The sequence below is a fragment of the Mobula hypostoma genome, chromosome 14, assembly GCF_963921235.1.
Source record: "Mobula hypostoma chromosome 14, sMobHyp1.1, whole genome shotgun sequence".
In the NCBI taxonomy this organism is placed as follows: Eukaryota; Metazoa; Chordata; class Chondrichthyes; order Myliobatiformes; family Myliobatidae; genus Mobula; species Mobula hypostoma.
Window position 1 is genome coordinate 80267745 of NC_086110.1, and position 16829 is coordinate 80284573.

Consider the following 16829-nt stretch of genomic DNA (forward strand, 5'->3'; position numbering starts at 1 on the left):
ACATGAGGGGCAACATTTCCACTCAGAGGGTGGGACGAGCTGCCGGTGGATGTGTTGATGCAGGTTTGATCTCAACGTTTAAGAGAAGTTTGGTTAAGTACGTGGATGCGAGGGGTGTGGAGGACTATTGTCAAGGTCCAGGTCAATGGGACCAAGTGGATAATAGTTAAGCACAGACTAGATGGACCAAAGGGCCTGTTTCTATGTTGTAGTACTCTATGACTCTAACCACCACCGTGCTGATCGGTGGGGCAGGGCCAAGGGGCCGAGTGACCTAGTGTCCAATATGTATCCCGTAACATGCCGGTATGGCGATGCGGGCTGCGGAGTATTGGGCGCTCTGGCACTGGGAGTTCAGGATGATCTTTGGACTGAGCGTAGGTACTCTGTGAAATGGCCATCCTGACCATGCTTGGCCTCACAGATGTTGAGGAGGCCACACCGCGAGCACCAGATGACGGTTTCCGGTCAATCTCTACCTCACTCGGAAGGGCCGCTGAGGTTCTGGGATGGAGTTGAGGAAGGGGATACACCTCCTGTGAAGGTAGGGAAAGTGTCAAGGATCAGGGAGGATGAGTTATGGAGGGAGTGCAGAGGAGATGTGACTGGTGTGAAGATCATATGGTTGCATCTGTGAGTGCCAACTCCCTCTCCCCTCCCCACTGCAGCTCAGACTCAATCTCAACAACTCTAACAAAGTTTTAATATTACACAGATCTCAGAACATTACAGCACAGTACAGGCCCTTTGGCCCACAATGTTGTTCCAACCTTTGAACCTATTCCAAGATTAATCTAACCCTTCCCTCCCTTGTAGCCCTTCACTTTATCATCATCAATGTACCTACCTAAACGTCCCGAATGTGTTTACCTCTACCACCAACCCGGCAGGGTATTCCACACACCCGCCACTCTGTAAAAAAACCTGCCTCTGACAACCCCTTACGCTTTCCTCCAATCACCTTAAACTAATGCTCCCTCGTATATCCACCTGGGGAAAAAGTCTCTGACTGCCCACTCTATCCTTGCCACTTATCATCCTGCACATCTCTATCCAGTCACCTCTCCTCCTCTTTCACAGCAAAGAGAAAATCCCTAGCTCACCCAATCTATCTTCATAAAACCTGCTCTCTAAGCCAGGCAGCACCCTGGCAAATCTGCTCTGCACCCTCGCTAAAGCTTCATACCCTTTCCGAGAACTCTGCTTTCCCGAGTTTACACAGACCAGTCCAAGGCATGGCCCACCTCCACCCCAGCTCGTCAAATTTCCAATCACCATTCCGTCCACAAGGCCCACAGCAGCCACGGTAACTACATCAGAAGGACAAGTCTGAGGCCATTTGGCTCCCCAGCCCTGCTGTATCATTGAATGAGAGCGTAGTGAATCTTTTTCCATGGTGTAGATAGCCCTCTCCCAAACACTGCACCCCTTGTCCTACCCAGGTAAGCCCCCGAACACCTCCTTCACATAGGCGTAGTCCCCTCCGGACTTGGGAATGGTGACTCCCAACTCAGCATAGCAGAGGGAGCCAACGACGGTGACGAGACCAGCCAGAGTCCAGACCACAAGGGCCAGACCCACGCTGCCCGCCTGTTCCAGCACTCCCTTTGGTGAGATGAAGATTCCTGATCCGATGATGTTTCCTGTGGGTGGAGCAGCCGGTGTTAGAAGCTGGTGGGACACTCAGACCCTCACACCCCAGACCTTGCCTCCACCAGTGATGGAGGACCCTCCCTCACACCCCCTTACACACTGACCCACCCTCAGTCAGTGCAATGATATACATCTTTCAACACGCACCATTGGCCAGCTTCCTCGGTCTCTCAGCCAATCAGCAGGCAGCCTGACAGATAGACAACCCTTGCACCCTATCATTCCACACGACATAGGAACAGGATTAATCCATTTGGCCCATCACGTCTGCTCTGCCATTGCATTACGGGTGATTTATTACCCCTCTCAGCCCCATGCTCCTGATTTCTCCCCAGAGCTCTTGATTCCCAATGTGGGGTGGGTGCAGATGGGAGACGTGAGGGGTGGGGGAGGGATTGATACAGGGGATGGAAGGAGAGCAATGGGAAGGGGGGCGGTGAGACAAGCAATGTGAAGGAAATGCAGACACCAGTGAGTGGGGACTGTGAAGAGTCTCAGTCTGCGTCTGAGCCGCGAGATACAGGTGGGGGAGGCGGAGATTGGTCACTGAAGGAGCAGGCTGGGGTGATGAGGCCTCAGCACCTCCCCATGCCTGCCCCCATTGAGCAAGGGAGCCGTGTTGCTGGGAGACGTGCAGAGCGACTGGCGGTGCAGGACCGTGCAGCACAGATCTGCATACTGATGGCTGGGGCACTGGCACAGACCCCAGACTCGTCACAAATACCCTACAGCCACAGGGGCCATTAACACTCACACCACTGGCACGTTAACCCCCACAACACCAGTACATTAACCCCACACCACCGGCACGTTAACCCCCACAACACCAGTACATTAACCCCACACCACCGGCACGTTAACCCCACACCACCGGCACGTTAACCCCCACACCACCGGCATGTTAACCCCACACCACTGGCACGTTAACCCCCACACCACCGGCACGTTAACCCCCACACCACTGGCACATTAACCCCCACAACACCAGTACATTAACCCCACACCACCGGCACGTTAACCCCACACCACCGGCACGTTAACCCCCACACCACCGGCACGTTAACCCCCACAACACCAGTACATTAACCCCACACCACCGGCACGTTAACCCCCACAACACCGGCACGTTAACCCTCACACCACCGGCACGTTAACCCCCACACCACTGGCACGTTAACCCCCACAACACCAGTACATTAACCCCACACCACCGGCACGTTAACCCCACACCACCGGCACGTTAACCCCCACACCACCAGTACATTAACCCCACACCACCGGCACGTTAACCCCCACACCACCGGCACGTTAACCCCCACAACACCGGTACATTAACCCCACACCACCGGCACGTTAACCCCCACAACACCGGCACGTTAACCCTCACACACTGGCACGTTAACCCCCACAACACCAGTACATTAACCCCACAACACCAGTACATTAACCCCACACCACCGGCACGTTAACCCCCACACCACCGGCACGTTAACCCCCACACCACCGGCATGTTAACCCCCACAACACCAGTACATTAACCCCACACCACCGGCACGTTAACCCCCACACCACCGGCACGTTAACCCCCACACCACCGGCACGTTAACCCCCACAACACCAGTACATTAACCCCACACCACCGGCACGTTAACCCCACACCACCGGCACGTTAACCCCCACACCACCGGCACGTTAACCCCCACAACACCAGTACATTAACCCCATACCACCGGCACGTTAACCCTCACAACACCGGCACGTTAACCCTCACACACTGGCACGTTAACCCCCACACCACCAGTACATTAACCCCACACCACTGGCAAGTTAACCCCCACAACACCAGTACATTAACCCCACACCACCGGCACGTTAACCCCCACACCACCGGCACGTTAACCCCCACAACACCGGCACGTTAACCCCCACAACACCGGCACGTTAACCCCCACACCACCGGCACGTTAACCCCACACCACCAGTACGTTAACCCCACACCACTGGCACGTTAACCCCAACACCAGTACATTAACCCCCACACCACCGGCACGTTAACCCCACACCACCGGCACGTTAACCCCCACAACACCGGCACGTTATCCCCCACACCACTGGCACGTTAACCCCCACCACACCGGCACGTTAACCCCCACAACACCAGTACATTAACCCCACACCACCGGCACGTTAACCCCCACACCACCGGCACGTTAACCCCCACACCACCGGCACGTTAACCCCCACACCACCGGCACGTTAACCCCCACAACACCAGTACATTAACCCCACACCACTGGCACGTTAACCCCACACCACCGGCACGTTAACCCCCACAACACCAGTACATTAACCCCACACCACTGGCACGTTAATCCCCACAACACCGGCACGTTAACCCCCACACCACCGGCACGTTAACCCCCACACCACTGGCACGTTAACCCCCACAACACCAGTACATTAACCCCACACCACGGGCACGTTAACCCCACACCACCGGCACGTTAACTCCCACAACACCAGTACATTAACCCCATACCACCGGCACGTTAACCCTCACACACTGGCACGTTAACCCCCACAACACCAGTACATTAACCCCACACCGCCGGCACGTTAACCCCCACAACACCAGTACATTAACCCCATACCACCGGCACGTTAAACCCCACAACACCGGCACGTTAACCCCCACACCACCGGCACGTTAACCCCCACAACACCAGTACATTAACCCCACAGCACCGGCACGTTAACCCCCACACCACCGGCACGTTTACCCCCACAACACCGGCACGTTAACCCCCACAACACCGGCACGCTAACCCCCACAACACCGGCACGCTAACCCCCACAACACCGGCACGCTAACCCCCACAACACCGGCACGCTAACCCCCACAACACTGGCACATTAATCCCCACACCACCGGTACATTAACCCCCACACCACTGGCACGTTAACCCCCACACCACCAATATATTAACCCCCACAACACTGGCACGTTAACCCCCACAACACCAGTACATTAACCTCCACAACACTGGCAAGTTAACCCCACACCACCAGTACATTAACCCCCACAACACTGGCATGTTAACCCCCACAACACTGGCATGTTAACCCCCACAACACCAGCACGTTATCCCCCACACCACCAGTACATTAACCCCACACCACCAGTACATTAACCCCCACAACACTGGCACGTTAACCCCCACAACACCAGTACATTAACCCCCACAACACTGGCACGTTAACCCCCACACCACCAGTACATTGACCCCCAAAACACTGGCACGTTAACCCCCACAACACTGGCATGTTAACTTCACCACCACCAGTACATTAACCCCCACAACACTGGCACGTTAACCCCACACCACCAGTACATTAACCCCCCACAACACTGGCACATTAACCCCACACCACCAGTACATTAACCCCCACAACACTGGCACATTAACCCCCACACCACCAGTACATTAACCCCCACAACACTGGCATGTTAACCCCTGCACCACCAGTAGATTAACCCCCACAACACTGGCGTGTTAACCCCCGCACCACCAGTACATTAACCTCCAAAACACTGGCAGGTTAACCCCCACACTACTGGCACATTAACCCCCACACCACCGGCACATTAACCCCTATTATACCAATGTGGTAACCCCTAGACCACCAGTACATTAAACCCACAACTCCAGTACAGAAACAGGGCCCATTAACCCTCACACCACCAGTGCAGACATAGGGGTGTTAACCTCCCACACCACATGTATAGACACAGGGGCCGTTAATCTCCATACATCTGGTTTATACGCAAGGGCTGTTAACTCTCATACCACAGGCATATTAATCTCCTCACCAGCAACACAGAAAAAGAGGCTGTTGATCCCTACACCACTTACACATATACCCTCACACCAGCAGCACGTTAACCCCCACACCACCAGTACAGACACAGGGGCTGTAACCCCCACACCCCTAGTACAGACACAGGAGCTGTAACTCCCACACCACCAGTACAGACACAGGGGCTGTAACTCCCACACCACCAGTACAGACACAGGGGCTGTAACTCCCACACCACCAGTACAGACACAGGGGCTGTAACCCCCACACCACCAGTACAGACACAGGAGCTGTAACTCCCACACCACCAGTACGGACACAGTAGCTGTAACCCCCACACCCCTAGTACAGACACAGGAGCTGTAACTCCCACACCACCAGTATGGACACAGGAGCTGTAACCCCCACACCACCAGTACAGACACAGGGGCTGTAACCCCCACACCCCTAGTACAGACACAGAGGCTGTAACTCCCACACCACCTGGACAGACACAGGGGTTGTAACCCCCACACCACCAGTACAGACACAGGGGCTGTAACCCCCACACCACCAGTACAGACACAGGGGTTGTAACCCCCACACCACCAGTACAGACACAGGAGCTGTAACCCCCACACCCCTAGTACAGACACAGAGGCTGTAACTCCCACACCACCTGGACAGACACAGGGGTTGTAACCCCCACACCACCAGTACAGACACAGGGGCTGTAACCCCCACACCACCAGTACGGACACAGGTTGTAACTCCCACACCACCAGTACAGACACAGGGGCTGTAACCCCCACACCCCTAGTACAGACACAGAGGCTGTAACTCCCACACCACCTGGACAGACACAGGGGTTGTAACCCCCACACCACCAGTACAGACACAGGGGTTGTAACCCCCACACCACCACCAGTACAGACACAGGGGCTGTAACTCCCACACCACCAGTACAGACACAGGCTGTAACCCCCACACCTAGTACAGACACAGGAGCTGTAACCCCCACACCACCAGTACGGACACAGGCTGTAATTCCCACACCACCAGTACAGACACAGAGGCTGTAACTCCCACACCACCAGTACGGACACAGGCTGTAATTCCCACACCACCAGTACGGACACAGAGGCTGTAACTCCCACACCACCAGTACGGACACAGGCTGTAACCCCCACACCCCTAGTACAGACACAGGAGCTGTAACCCCCACACCACCAGTACAGACACAGGGGCTGTAACTCCCACACCCCTAGTACAGACACAGGCTGTAACTCCCACACCACCAGTACAGACACAGGAGCTGTAACCCCCACACCACCAGTACAGATACAGGCTGTAACTCCCACACCACCAGTACGGACCCAGGAGCTGTAACTCCCACACCACCAGTACAGACACAGAGGCTGTAACTCCCACACCACCAGTACAGACACAGGGGCTGTAACCCCCACACCACCAGTACGGACACAGGGGCCGTAACTCCCACACCACCAGTACAGACACAGGCTGTAACTCCCACACCACCAGTACAGACATAGGGGTTGTAACTCCCACACCACCAGTACAGACACAGGCAGTAACCCCCACACCACCAGTACAGACACAGGCTGTAACTCCCACACCACCAGTACAGACACAGGCAGTAACCCCCACACCACCAGTACAGACACAGGGGCTGTAACTCCCACACCACCAGTACAGACACAGGAGCTGTAACCCCCACACCACCAGTACAGACACAGGCTGTAACTCCCACACCACCAGTACAGACACAGGAGCTGTAACCCCCACACCACCAGTACAGACACAGGCTGTAACTCCCACACCACCAGTACAGACACAGGGGCTGTAACTCCCACACCACCAGTACAGACACAGGCTGTAACTCCCACACCCCCAGTACGGACACGGGCTGTAACTCCTACACCCCCAGTACGGACACGGGCTTGGTCCCGGCCCTTCAGCACAGTTAGTGAAGCCAAGGAGGCCATTCATTCGGCTCCATCTGTTCTACTGAGAAATGATCGGTCTTCTCCCCACTCTCTCTATTATTTTTGATTACCCAAACTCAACCAAACACTGCTACAAGACTATGCGTGAGCCTGGCCCTTCCACAGTTGAAAACTCCAACCTTCCATCCCTACTTGAAATGTTTCTGAGTTTCAGCCTGGACTAGTGTGCTTTTTGACAAATTTATTTGGAGATACAGCTTCTGACCCAATGAACACACATTACTCAGTAACACCTATGTGAACAATTAATGTAGTAACCAGTACGTCTTTGGATCATGGGAGGAAAGTGGAGTCCCTACAGGAAACAAGTGGTCATGGAGAGGTCCTTACCGAAAGCAGTAGGAATTTAATCCAGGTCACTGACACTATGAGAGTGTTACACTCTACCATGCCACCCACAAACTTCCCAAACTGTGCCCAGACTCTCCCACACGGTGCATTTTAATTTGGTCCAAAAGGTTTAATCTGGTTTAATCATCCTGGGGGAATCAGAAAAATTAATTCAAAGTTAACTCCATCACAGGAGGCGGAGGGTGTTGCTGCCAGAGTTATGTATGACCGGGGCCTTGGCCGTCACTGTCAAGTAACTGTGTTCTTAGAGTCATAGAACAGAACTTTATTCTGGAGCAGAGGGGTGAAGCAAAATTACAGAGGGGGTTAGGAAGGGTAGGTGTGAGAATCCTTTCCCTTTGGTGAGGATGTCCAAGGCAAGAGGGCACGGGGTACGAGATGAGAGGTAGCAATTTAGAGGGGATCTGAGAGAGAATTGTTTCAGACAGAGGGTTAGACACTGGAAGACACTACCTGAGGGTGTGGTGGGGACACACTGAAAAAGTTTCCAGACAAACGCTTGAATCATAATGAAAGAGAAGGCTATAAACCAGTCTGGGTAAATGAGATTAGTGTGATTGGGGTCAATAGCAGGCATGGATGTGTTGGGCCATAGGGTCTGTTAACGCCTGTAACTTACAGGTTTTACCCTCTGCCATCTCCTTGTACCTCCAACCTCACTGCTCACTCCCTGCCTGCACTGGTTGACTGGGCACAATCACTGATCCACCTCCTGTCGTTCATAAACAAAGACAGCAGCTACTCCTGGACTCATGTCTCGTGCCCCCTCCATGCCCCACGCCTCCCGCTACTCGCGAGGTTGCCAAACACAGGAGACCTGCAGACTCGGGAAAAATAAAACAATACAGCAAGGAACAGGGCTTTGGCCCACAATGTTGTGCCAAACTAAATTTGTAATCAAATGGCAAACTGATCTCGTCTGCCTACACAATGTCCATATCCTTCCCTTTTCCTCACATTCACATGTCTATTTAAATGCCTTTAAGAGTCTCTAATGCATCTGCCTCTGCCACCACTCCAGGCTCCCACAACTCTCAGTGTAAAAAAACTTGCCCCTCACATCTCCTTTGAACCTGCCCCCTCTCACCTTAAATGTATGCCCTCTGGTATTAGACATTGTAACCCTGGGAAAAAGATATGGTCTCTTTACATTTGACCATCCAAGGTTCAACACCACATCTGGATGGGTTAAACTCCATCTGCCACCTCTCAGCCCATATCTGCAACTGATCTATATCTCATTGTAATCTTTGCCAGCCTTCTACACCATCCACAACACCAATCTTCATATCATCTGCAAACTTACTAATCCACCCACCCACAGCCTTCCACACTATCCACAACACCAATCTCCATATCATCTGCAGATTTACTAATCCACCCACCCACAGCCTTCCACACTATCCACAACACCAATCTTCATATCATCTGCAGACTTACTAATCCACCCACTTATATTTTCATCCAGGTAATTTACATACAGACAGTAGGAGTCCCTGCTGAACACCACTAATTGGACAAAAACGTCCCTTCAACCACTACCCCGTCTTCTATGGGCAAGCCAGTACTGAATCCAAACGGCCAATTCACCATGGATCCCAAGCACCTTAATCTCCTGGATGAGTCTCCCATGAGGGACTTTGTCAAACAGCTTACTAAAATCCTTGTAGACGACATCCACAGCTCTACCTTCATCAATCACCCTCATCATCTCATCAAAAAACTAATCAAGTTGGTAAAAGATGGCTTGCCCCAAAACAAAGTCACTGGCTCTTCCTAATTAGACCATGGTTTTCCAAGTACTCATAAATCTTATCCTTAAGAGTTCTCTCCAGTATCCTCGCTACCATTGACTGATACATAGATTCCAGGATTGTTCCTGGTTCCCTTCTTGAAAGGGAGGGAAAGAGGGGTCCAGGCATCAGAATGAGGTTGATAAGGATCTCAGCCTTACTGCACAGGACACCTCTCTCTCCTGCCAGTCAGCAAACAGCTCTGCAACCATAATGGATCTCACCTCCTGCCTTTTACAATTAATATTCATGGACATCACTTGTCCAACACCCAGGTCAGCTCTTCAAAACTTTTCACCCAGGTTCACGGGGAACTGTCCTTCACAAATACATTGCCTCTCGTTTATTGAGTTTGGTCCCTTGGTGCTTACTTCCAGTCTCTAAGAACCTTGGACGGAACCTGCTTGTTTACATTTGCTCGGTTTACTCATCTACTTAATCTGCAGGGACTTCACAATTTTCCAGTCTAACCATCCCAGAGAAAATTGCAAAGTTTCAGTACAGACCCAGGCGATGGTCCAGTCAATTCCTGTAAATCCCTGGTAGGGAACTACCTACTCCCAGGGCTGTGTCACTCTCCAACACCACTGGTCTCTTCCCTGCACTTATTCTGTGGAGACTAATTTTCCTTCTCACACCCCACAGTCACCAACAGTTGCCCAAGGTTTTGCCTTTTTATTTATTGGAGATACAGCGGCCATTCCAGCCCAAAGAGCTGCTCCGCCTATCAACCACCTACTAGACACTAACCTAATCACGGGACAATTTATAATGACCAATTAACCTACCAACCAGTACGTCTTTGGTCTGTGGGAGGGACCAGACCATCTGGAGAAAACCCTAACAGCTCACGAGATTGTACAAACTTTCTTGCAGAGGACACCAGACTTGAACTCTGAACTCCGATGCTGAGCTCTAAGAGTGTTGCACTAAGTTTTATGCTACTGTGCCTTTGTATTTCCTCTTTTAGTTTAGCAGGGTGGCCCCTGACAGATTCTGCCTGGTGGTGTAGCACAGTAAACTCCTCCTGCTATGTACCCCCAGTTTCTGTGGACACTCGCTGCCAGCAGGGGATAGTCACCTTCCACAGACCTGGAATCACATCACCCGCTTCACCTCACCTCCTGCTGAACATTACCATAAAACCATGAGGCTATTCAGCCCATCGAGTCAGCTCTGCCATTCCATCATGGCTGATTTATTCTCCCTGCCAACCCCATTCTCCGGCCTTATGCAGTAACCTTAGACATCCTGACTAAACAAGAACCTAGTGACCTCCGCTTTAAATATACCCAATGACTTCACCTATGGAAATGAATTCCACAGATTTACCACCGTCTAGTTGAAGAATTTCCTCATCTCCATTCTAAAAGGACGTCCCTCTATTCTGAGGGCATGTCCTTTGCTCCCCACATCCACTCTATCGAGGCCTTTCGATATTTGATACGTTTCAATGAAATCCCCCCTCATTCTTCTAAACTCCTGTGAGTATAGGCCCAGTTCCATAAAACAGCTCCTTCTATTCCTGGAATCACTCTGGTGAACCTCCCCTGGACCCTCTCCAATGCCAGCACACCTTTTATAGATCAGTGACCCAAAACTGCTCATAATACTCCAAGTCTGATCAATGCCTTATAAAGCCCCACACCAAATTCTCGCTTTTATATTACGGTGCAATTCAAACTAACAACCAGAACCAAGTCCATATTTCCAGCAAACAACCTCCCTTGCATTGGAAAAGTGAAACCAGAAATCCTCGGCTGGTGGGGAGGGAAGGAGTATTCAGGGAATGAAAGGGGAGAGGCTGGTGATCTGGAGATGGAGGAGCGGACAGGGAACAGGAGGTGCCGCTGTTGTGGGTTTCATAGAAGAGAATGTGTAGGAATTCCACTGGCTGTGGAGTCTGGAAGTGATAGGTATCTCCAGAAGGGTGACAGCAGGTAGACAGGAAATGTCGAATGAGGTTTCCCAACTTTTTTTATGCCACGGACCCCTACCATTAACCGAGGAGTCCATTGACTCCGGGTTAGGAACCCCCGGTGAAGAGGGAGCTCCAATGTGTAAAATACTGGGAGTGCGTGATGGCATGGTGTAGAGCTTCCCTCTGTGTCTGACCCCGGGAGTGTGTGATGGGATGGTGTGGAGGGAGATTCTCTCTGTGTCTGACCCCGGGAGTGTGTGATGGGACGATAAAGAGGGAGCTTCACTCTGTGTCTGACCCCGGGAGTGTGTGATGGGACGGTGCGGAGGGAGATTCACTCTGTGTCTGACCCCGGGAATGTGTGATGGGCGATGTAGAGGGAGCTTCACTCGGTGTCTGGCCCCGGGAGTGTGTGATGGGACGGTGTGGAGGGAGCTTCACTCTGTGCCTGGCCCCGGGAGTGTGTGATGGGACGGTGTGGATGGAGCTTCACTCGATGTCTGGCCCCGGGAGTGTGTGATGGGACGGTGTGGAGGGAGCTTCGCTCTCCGAGACCCCGGGAGTGTGTGATGGGACGGTGTGGAGGGAGCTTCACTCGGCGTCTGGCCCCGGGAGTGTGTGATGGGACGGTGTGGAGGGAGCTGCACTCTGTGCCTGGCCCCGGGAGTGTGTGATGGGACGGTGTGGATGGAGCTTCACTCGATGTCTGGCCCCGGGAGTGTGTGATGGGACGGTGTGGAGGGAGCTTCACTCGGTGTCTGGCCCCGGGAGTGTGTGATGGGACGGTGTGGAGGGAGCTTCGCTCTCTGAGAGCCCGGGGGGGGGAGGGGGCGGTGTGACGGGATTTGATGGAATGAATGGGTGTGAGGCGGATTTCCGCCCAAAGAATGTGGGGGAATATCTGGCCCGTGTTAAGCTCTCCAGCCATGGCCCTGGTTAAGTTGGAAGACATGCAACAGGCAAAAGACAAAAGTTGAGCCCATAGCTGTCCTGACCTGCCCCTCCCTCAGTGACCCGCCTATCATTGAGTTCTGTGCTCGGGACCCGACTGCCCCCACCCCCCGTTACAACTCTCTCCCGGTCGGAAGGAGCGTGGGTGGGGGGAGATACCATCGCAACCCAGATCCCGAGCGATCTGCCCTCCCCCGCAAGGATTGAAGTTTGGTGTGGGCTTTGGAACGGGTTGGGGGAGCGGGGAGGTACTCACCCACAATGATGGCACAGGCGCTGGGGAGTCCGATCTCCTTCTTGAGGGCCACTCTCTCGGGGACGCCCGTCCGCGCCCGCATTCTGCTGCCGACTGACTCCTCCCCGGCGCCAACTCCCAATCCCTGCGTCCCTCCTAACCCTCTGACGGTGCGGCGCTCCCTCAGTTCCGTCCCTCCCACGACGCGGCGCTCCCTCCGTCCCGCCCCTCGCATAGCGCAACGCTCCTTCAGTACCTCCCTGTAGGAAGGTTGTAACTGACAGACACAGGTCACCACTGCGGTGTCCTTGTTCGGGAACTCAGCCGTCTCGGCAATGACTGGTTAGCTCGGCAACTCTCTTCAGTCACTGCTCCCAACCCTGGAAGCTTTGAAATGGACCGGGAGGATTTCCACTTTGTTTTGACTCCGAGAGGGAGACGAAATAGTTTCTCCCGGGAAATCTCAGTGGTCAGAGGCATCGGCGGCAGGAAGGCAGGCGGAGAACCACCAAACGCTGAGTTCTTTCTCCTTGCGTGGGAGTTATTCTTTTTAGCCAGAGAAGAGACAGACGGGGTCTAGCGGAGTGGCCATCGACTGAGTGGGAGCTACAGGCAGAGTCCTTGACTCAGGAAGCTTCGACGAGAAGAGGCTGAGACCAAAGAAACGGGTAAGAAGGGTAGGTTTTTCCTTTCGTCATTGCTGATTTGGTCTTGGGTGCCCCTAGTACAGTGCAGGCAGGATGGCAGTGGTATGCTCCTCCTGTAGGATGTGGGAACTCATGGAACCCGATAGTCTCCCTGATGACTGCACCCGCAGGAAGTGTAGCCACCTCCAGACATGAAAGACCACATTAAGGAGCTGCAGCTGGAGTTGGATTAATTTAGGATCATCCGGGAGGCAGAGCACTTGACAGGTATGACTTTTGAGTAGGTATTTACACCGAGTGCAGAATTTGGGGAGTAGATGGGTGAACACTGAGGTAACGGGAAAAAGAAGTCAATGCAGGGTCTCCTGTGGCCATTCCCCTCAGCAACAGGTTTACCCCTTTGGATACTGCTGAGGGGGATGATCTATCTGGGCAAGACAGCAGCAGCAGCAGCAGCCAGACCAATAGCACTGTGGTCGGCTCTGAGCCTCAGAAGGCAGGGTGAAGTCAGGTGGATTCAGTAGTTAGGGGAACAGTTAGGAGATTTCTGTGGCAGCAAAAGAGACACCAGGGCACTGGAGAAGGGATCCAATCACAGACCCAGTACTGTGCACACAGGGATATTAATTGAGTAACAAATCCCAAGGTGCAAACAAAGTCAGCAGCAAAGTTCAGGCAGAGATCAAAACATTCAGAGAAATCCAAAAACCATAATCCGGAAACAGGCAGAGTTGATATTCAGATGGACAGAGTATAGATACAAATGCTGGAAAGACTCAGGAAACTCACTGGCACAATCTGGTAACAAACAGGTGAGAACACAGGACTGAAATACACTGAGCAGTAAACAGAGAGGCAGATGATAGGTGGAGCACAATGAGACACAGGTGGCAGCAATGCAGGTAATAATGAGAAACAGGTGAGAGACGGAGTACTCAGTAATACAGAGACCGGAGTAGAGCAGGAACACATGGCCATACAAAACCACAGACTGACAGCTGGGGGGAAACGCACAAAAAGACAAAGTTCAACTGGAGGTACTGGCAGTTGTCTCCTGGGTGCTAGGGTCCAGGATGTCTCTGAGTGGTTGCAGAATATTCTTGAAGGGGAGGGTGAGTAGATGGAGGTCGTGGTACATGTTGGTACCAATGACATAGGCAGGAGAGGGGTAGAGGTCCTGCACAGTAAGTTTTGGGAGGTAGGAAGTAGGTTGAAGAGCAGGACTTCCAAGCTGGCAATCTTTGCATTACTACTGGTGCTACGAGCTAGGGAAGGTCAGAACAGGAAGATAGTGCAGATGAATGAGTGGCTGAGCGGATGGGGCAGGGGTCAGGGTTTCAAGTTCTTGGATCATTGGAACCTTCACTGGGGAAGGCGTGACCTGTACAAGTGGGATGGGTTGCACCTGAACTGGAGGGGTTCCACTATCCTGGGAGGGAGGTTTGCTGATGCTATTGGGGAGGGGATAAACTATATTTGCAGGGGGGTGGGAACTGAAATGAAGAGGCAGAGGTGGTTGGTGCATGAGTAGAGAGAGCTTGTAGGGAGTTTATGAACAAAGATGCATTCAGCCAGATGGTTTGAGATGTGTCTATCTTAATGCAAGGAGTATCAGAAACAGGGCGGATGAATGTAGAGCGTGGATCAATATGTGACACTATGACATTGTGGCCATTCCAGAGACTTGGATGTCTCAGGGGCAGGATTAGCTGCTGAGTGTGCCGGGCTTCAGTTGTTTCAAAAAGGACAGGGAGGGAGGCAAAAGAGGTGGGGGGGGGGGAGCGAGGCATTGCTAATTAGGGATAGTGTCATTCCTGCAGAAAAGGGGGAAGTCATGGAGGGATTATCTACTGAGTCAGTGTGAGTGGAAGTCAGAAACAGGAAGGGGCAATAACTCTACTGGGTGTTTTTAACAGAGACGTCGAGGAGCAGATAGGGAGGCAGATTCTGAAGAGGTGCAATAATAATAGGGTTGTTGTGACGGGTGATTTTACCTTTCCTAGTAGTGACTGGCATCTCCTTAGAGCAAGGCGTTTGGAAGGGGTGGAGTTTGTTAGGTGTGTTCAGGAAGGTTTCCTGACACAATATGTACATAAACCACCTAGAGGAGAGGCTGTACTTGATCTGGTATTGGGAAATGAACCTGGTCAGGTGTTGGGTATCTCAGTGGGAGAGCATTTTGGAGATAATGATCACAACTCTATCTCCTGCAGAGGGATAGGAAAAGACAATTTGGGAAAACATTTAATTGGGGTAGGAGGAAATATGATGCTATTGGTCAGAAACTTGGGAGCAGATGTTCTCAGGGAAATGCACAGCAGAAATGTAGCAAATGTCCAGGGAACATTTGCATAGCATTCTGCATAGGTATGTTCCATTGAGGCAAGGAAAGGGTGGTAGGGTAAAAGAACCATGGTGTACAAACGATGTAGAAAATCTAGTTAAAAAGAAATGAAAAGCTTATGAAAAGTTTAAGAAACTGGGTACTGTTAAGAGCTCTAGAAAATTACAGGAGTGTCAGCAAGGAGCTCAAGAATAAAATTAGGAGAGCTAGAAGCCCTTGGTGTGCAGGATTAAGGAAAACCACAAGGCATTCTACAAGTATATGTTGTGGTTGTTGTTTGTCCATCGTTGACGTCGATGAGGACCTTGACACCATTATGATGGTGTCGAGACTAGCGCGTGATTTGGATTTAAGTGAGGGAGAGTTGCACAGCGACAGCCTCACTCTCTCTTCCCAATTCCCATCTGGATCCAGTGGCAAGACAGAATCTAGACGGCTGGAGATGGGACTAGGCGCAGTGGATGACCAGGACGTCTTCTGTGTCTTGTCCTGCTCCACATGTTCCACGCCGCTTGCAGAGACCACCTTCTTGTCCGTTGGACCTTCCATTGGTCTCGTCCGCTCAATCCGCCAGAGTCTGTCTTCACATGCTGGGATAGACAACTCCCTATCTCACCGAGGGTTTGAGACTACCCTCACCTGGTTTAACCAGCTTGTCGAAGCCGTTGCCTGGGGTGTGGCCGCTGTCGCACGCAAATAGCTACGGGGAGCCACAGGTGAGAGCTGAGTGCCAGGTGGGGACCAAAGGTGGACTAACTGCCCTGAAAAGGACGCGACATGTTCCCCCACCAGAGGTGCTACCCACAAGTATATGAAGAGCAAGAGGATGAGCCGGGTGAGAATCGGACCGATCAGGAGCGATAGTGGAAACTTGTGCATGGAGTCGGAGGAGGTAGCGGAGGTACTTAATGAATACTTTGCTTCAGTGTTCATCAGTATTCGCCAGGGAAAAGGACCTTGGCAACTGTGGAGATGACTTACAGCGGACTGAAACACTTGAGCATATAGGTATTAAGAAAGAGGATGTGCTGGACCTTTTGAAAAACATTAAGTTAGATAAGTTAACAACA

At 52.3% G+C, this 16829-nt stretch overlaps 1 protein-coding gene across 1 annotated transcript in view; it reads right to left on the reverse strand.

Annotated features, from left to right (window-relative positions):
* LOC134356378 (large neutral amino acids transporter small subunit 2-like) overlaps positions 1–14077 on the reverse strand; it is a 39306-nt gene extending 25229 nt beyond the window's left edge. The window contains exons 1-2 of the mRNA XM_063067300.1: positions 12790–14077; positions 1439–1643 (exon numbers count right to left, since the gene is read on the reverse strand). Coding sequence (XP_062923370.1) covers positions 1439–1643; positions 12790–13003 — 419 coding nt within the window. The 5' untranslated portion in view covers positions 13004–14077. The remainder of the gene's footprint in view (positions 1–1438; positions 1644–12789) is intronic.
* Between the last annotated feature and the right edge of the window lie 2752 nt (positions 14078–16829).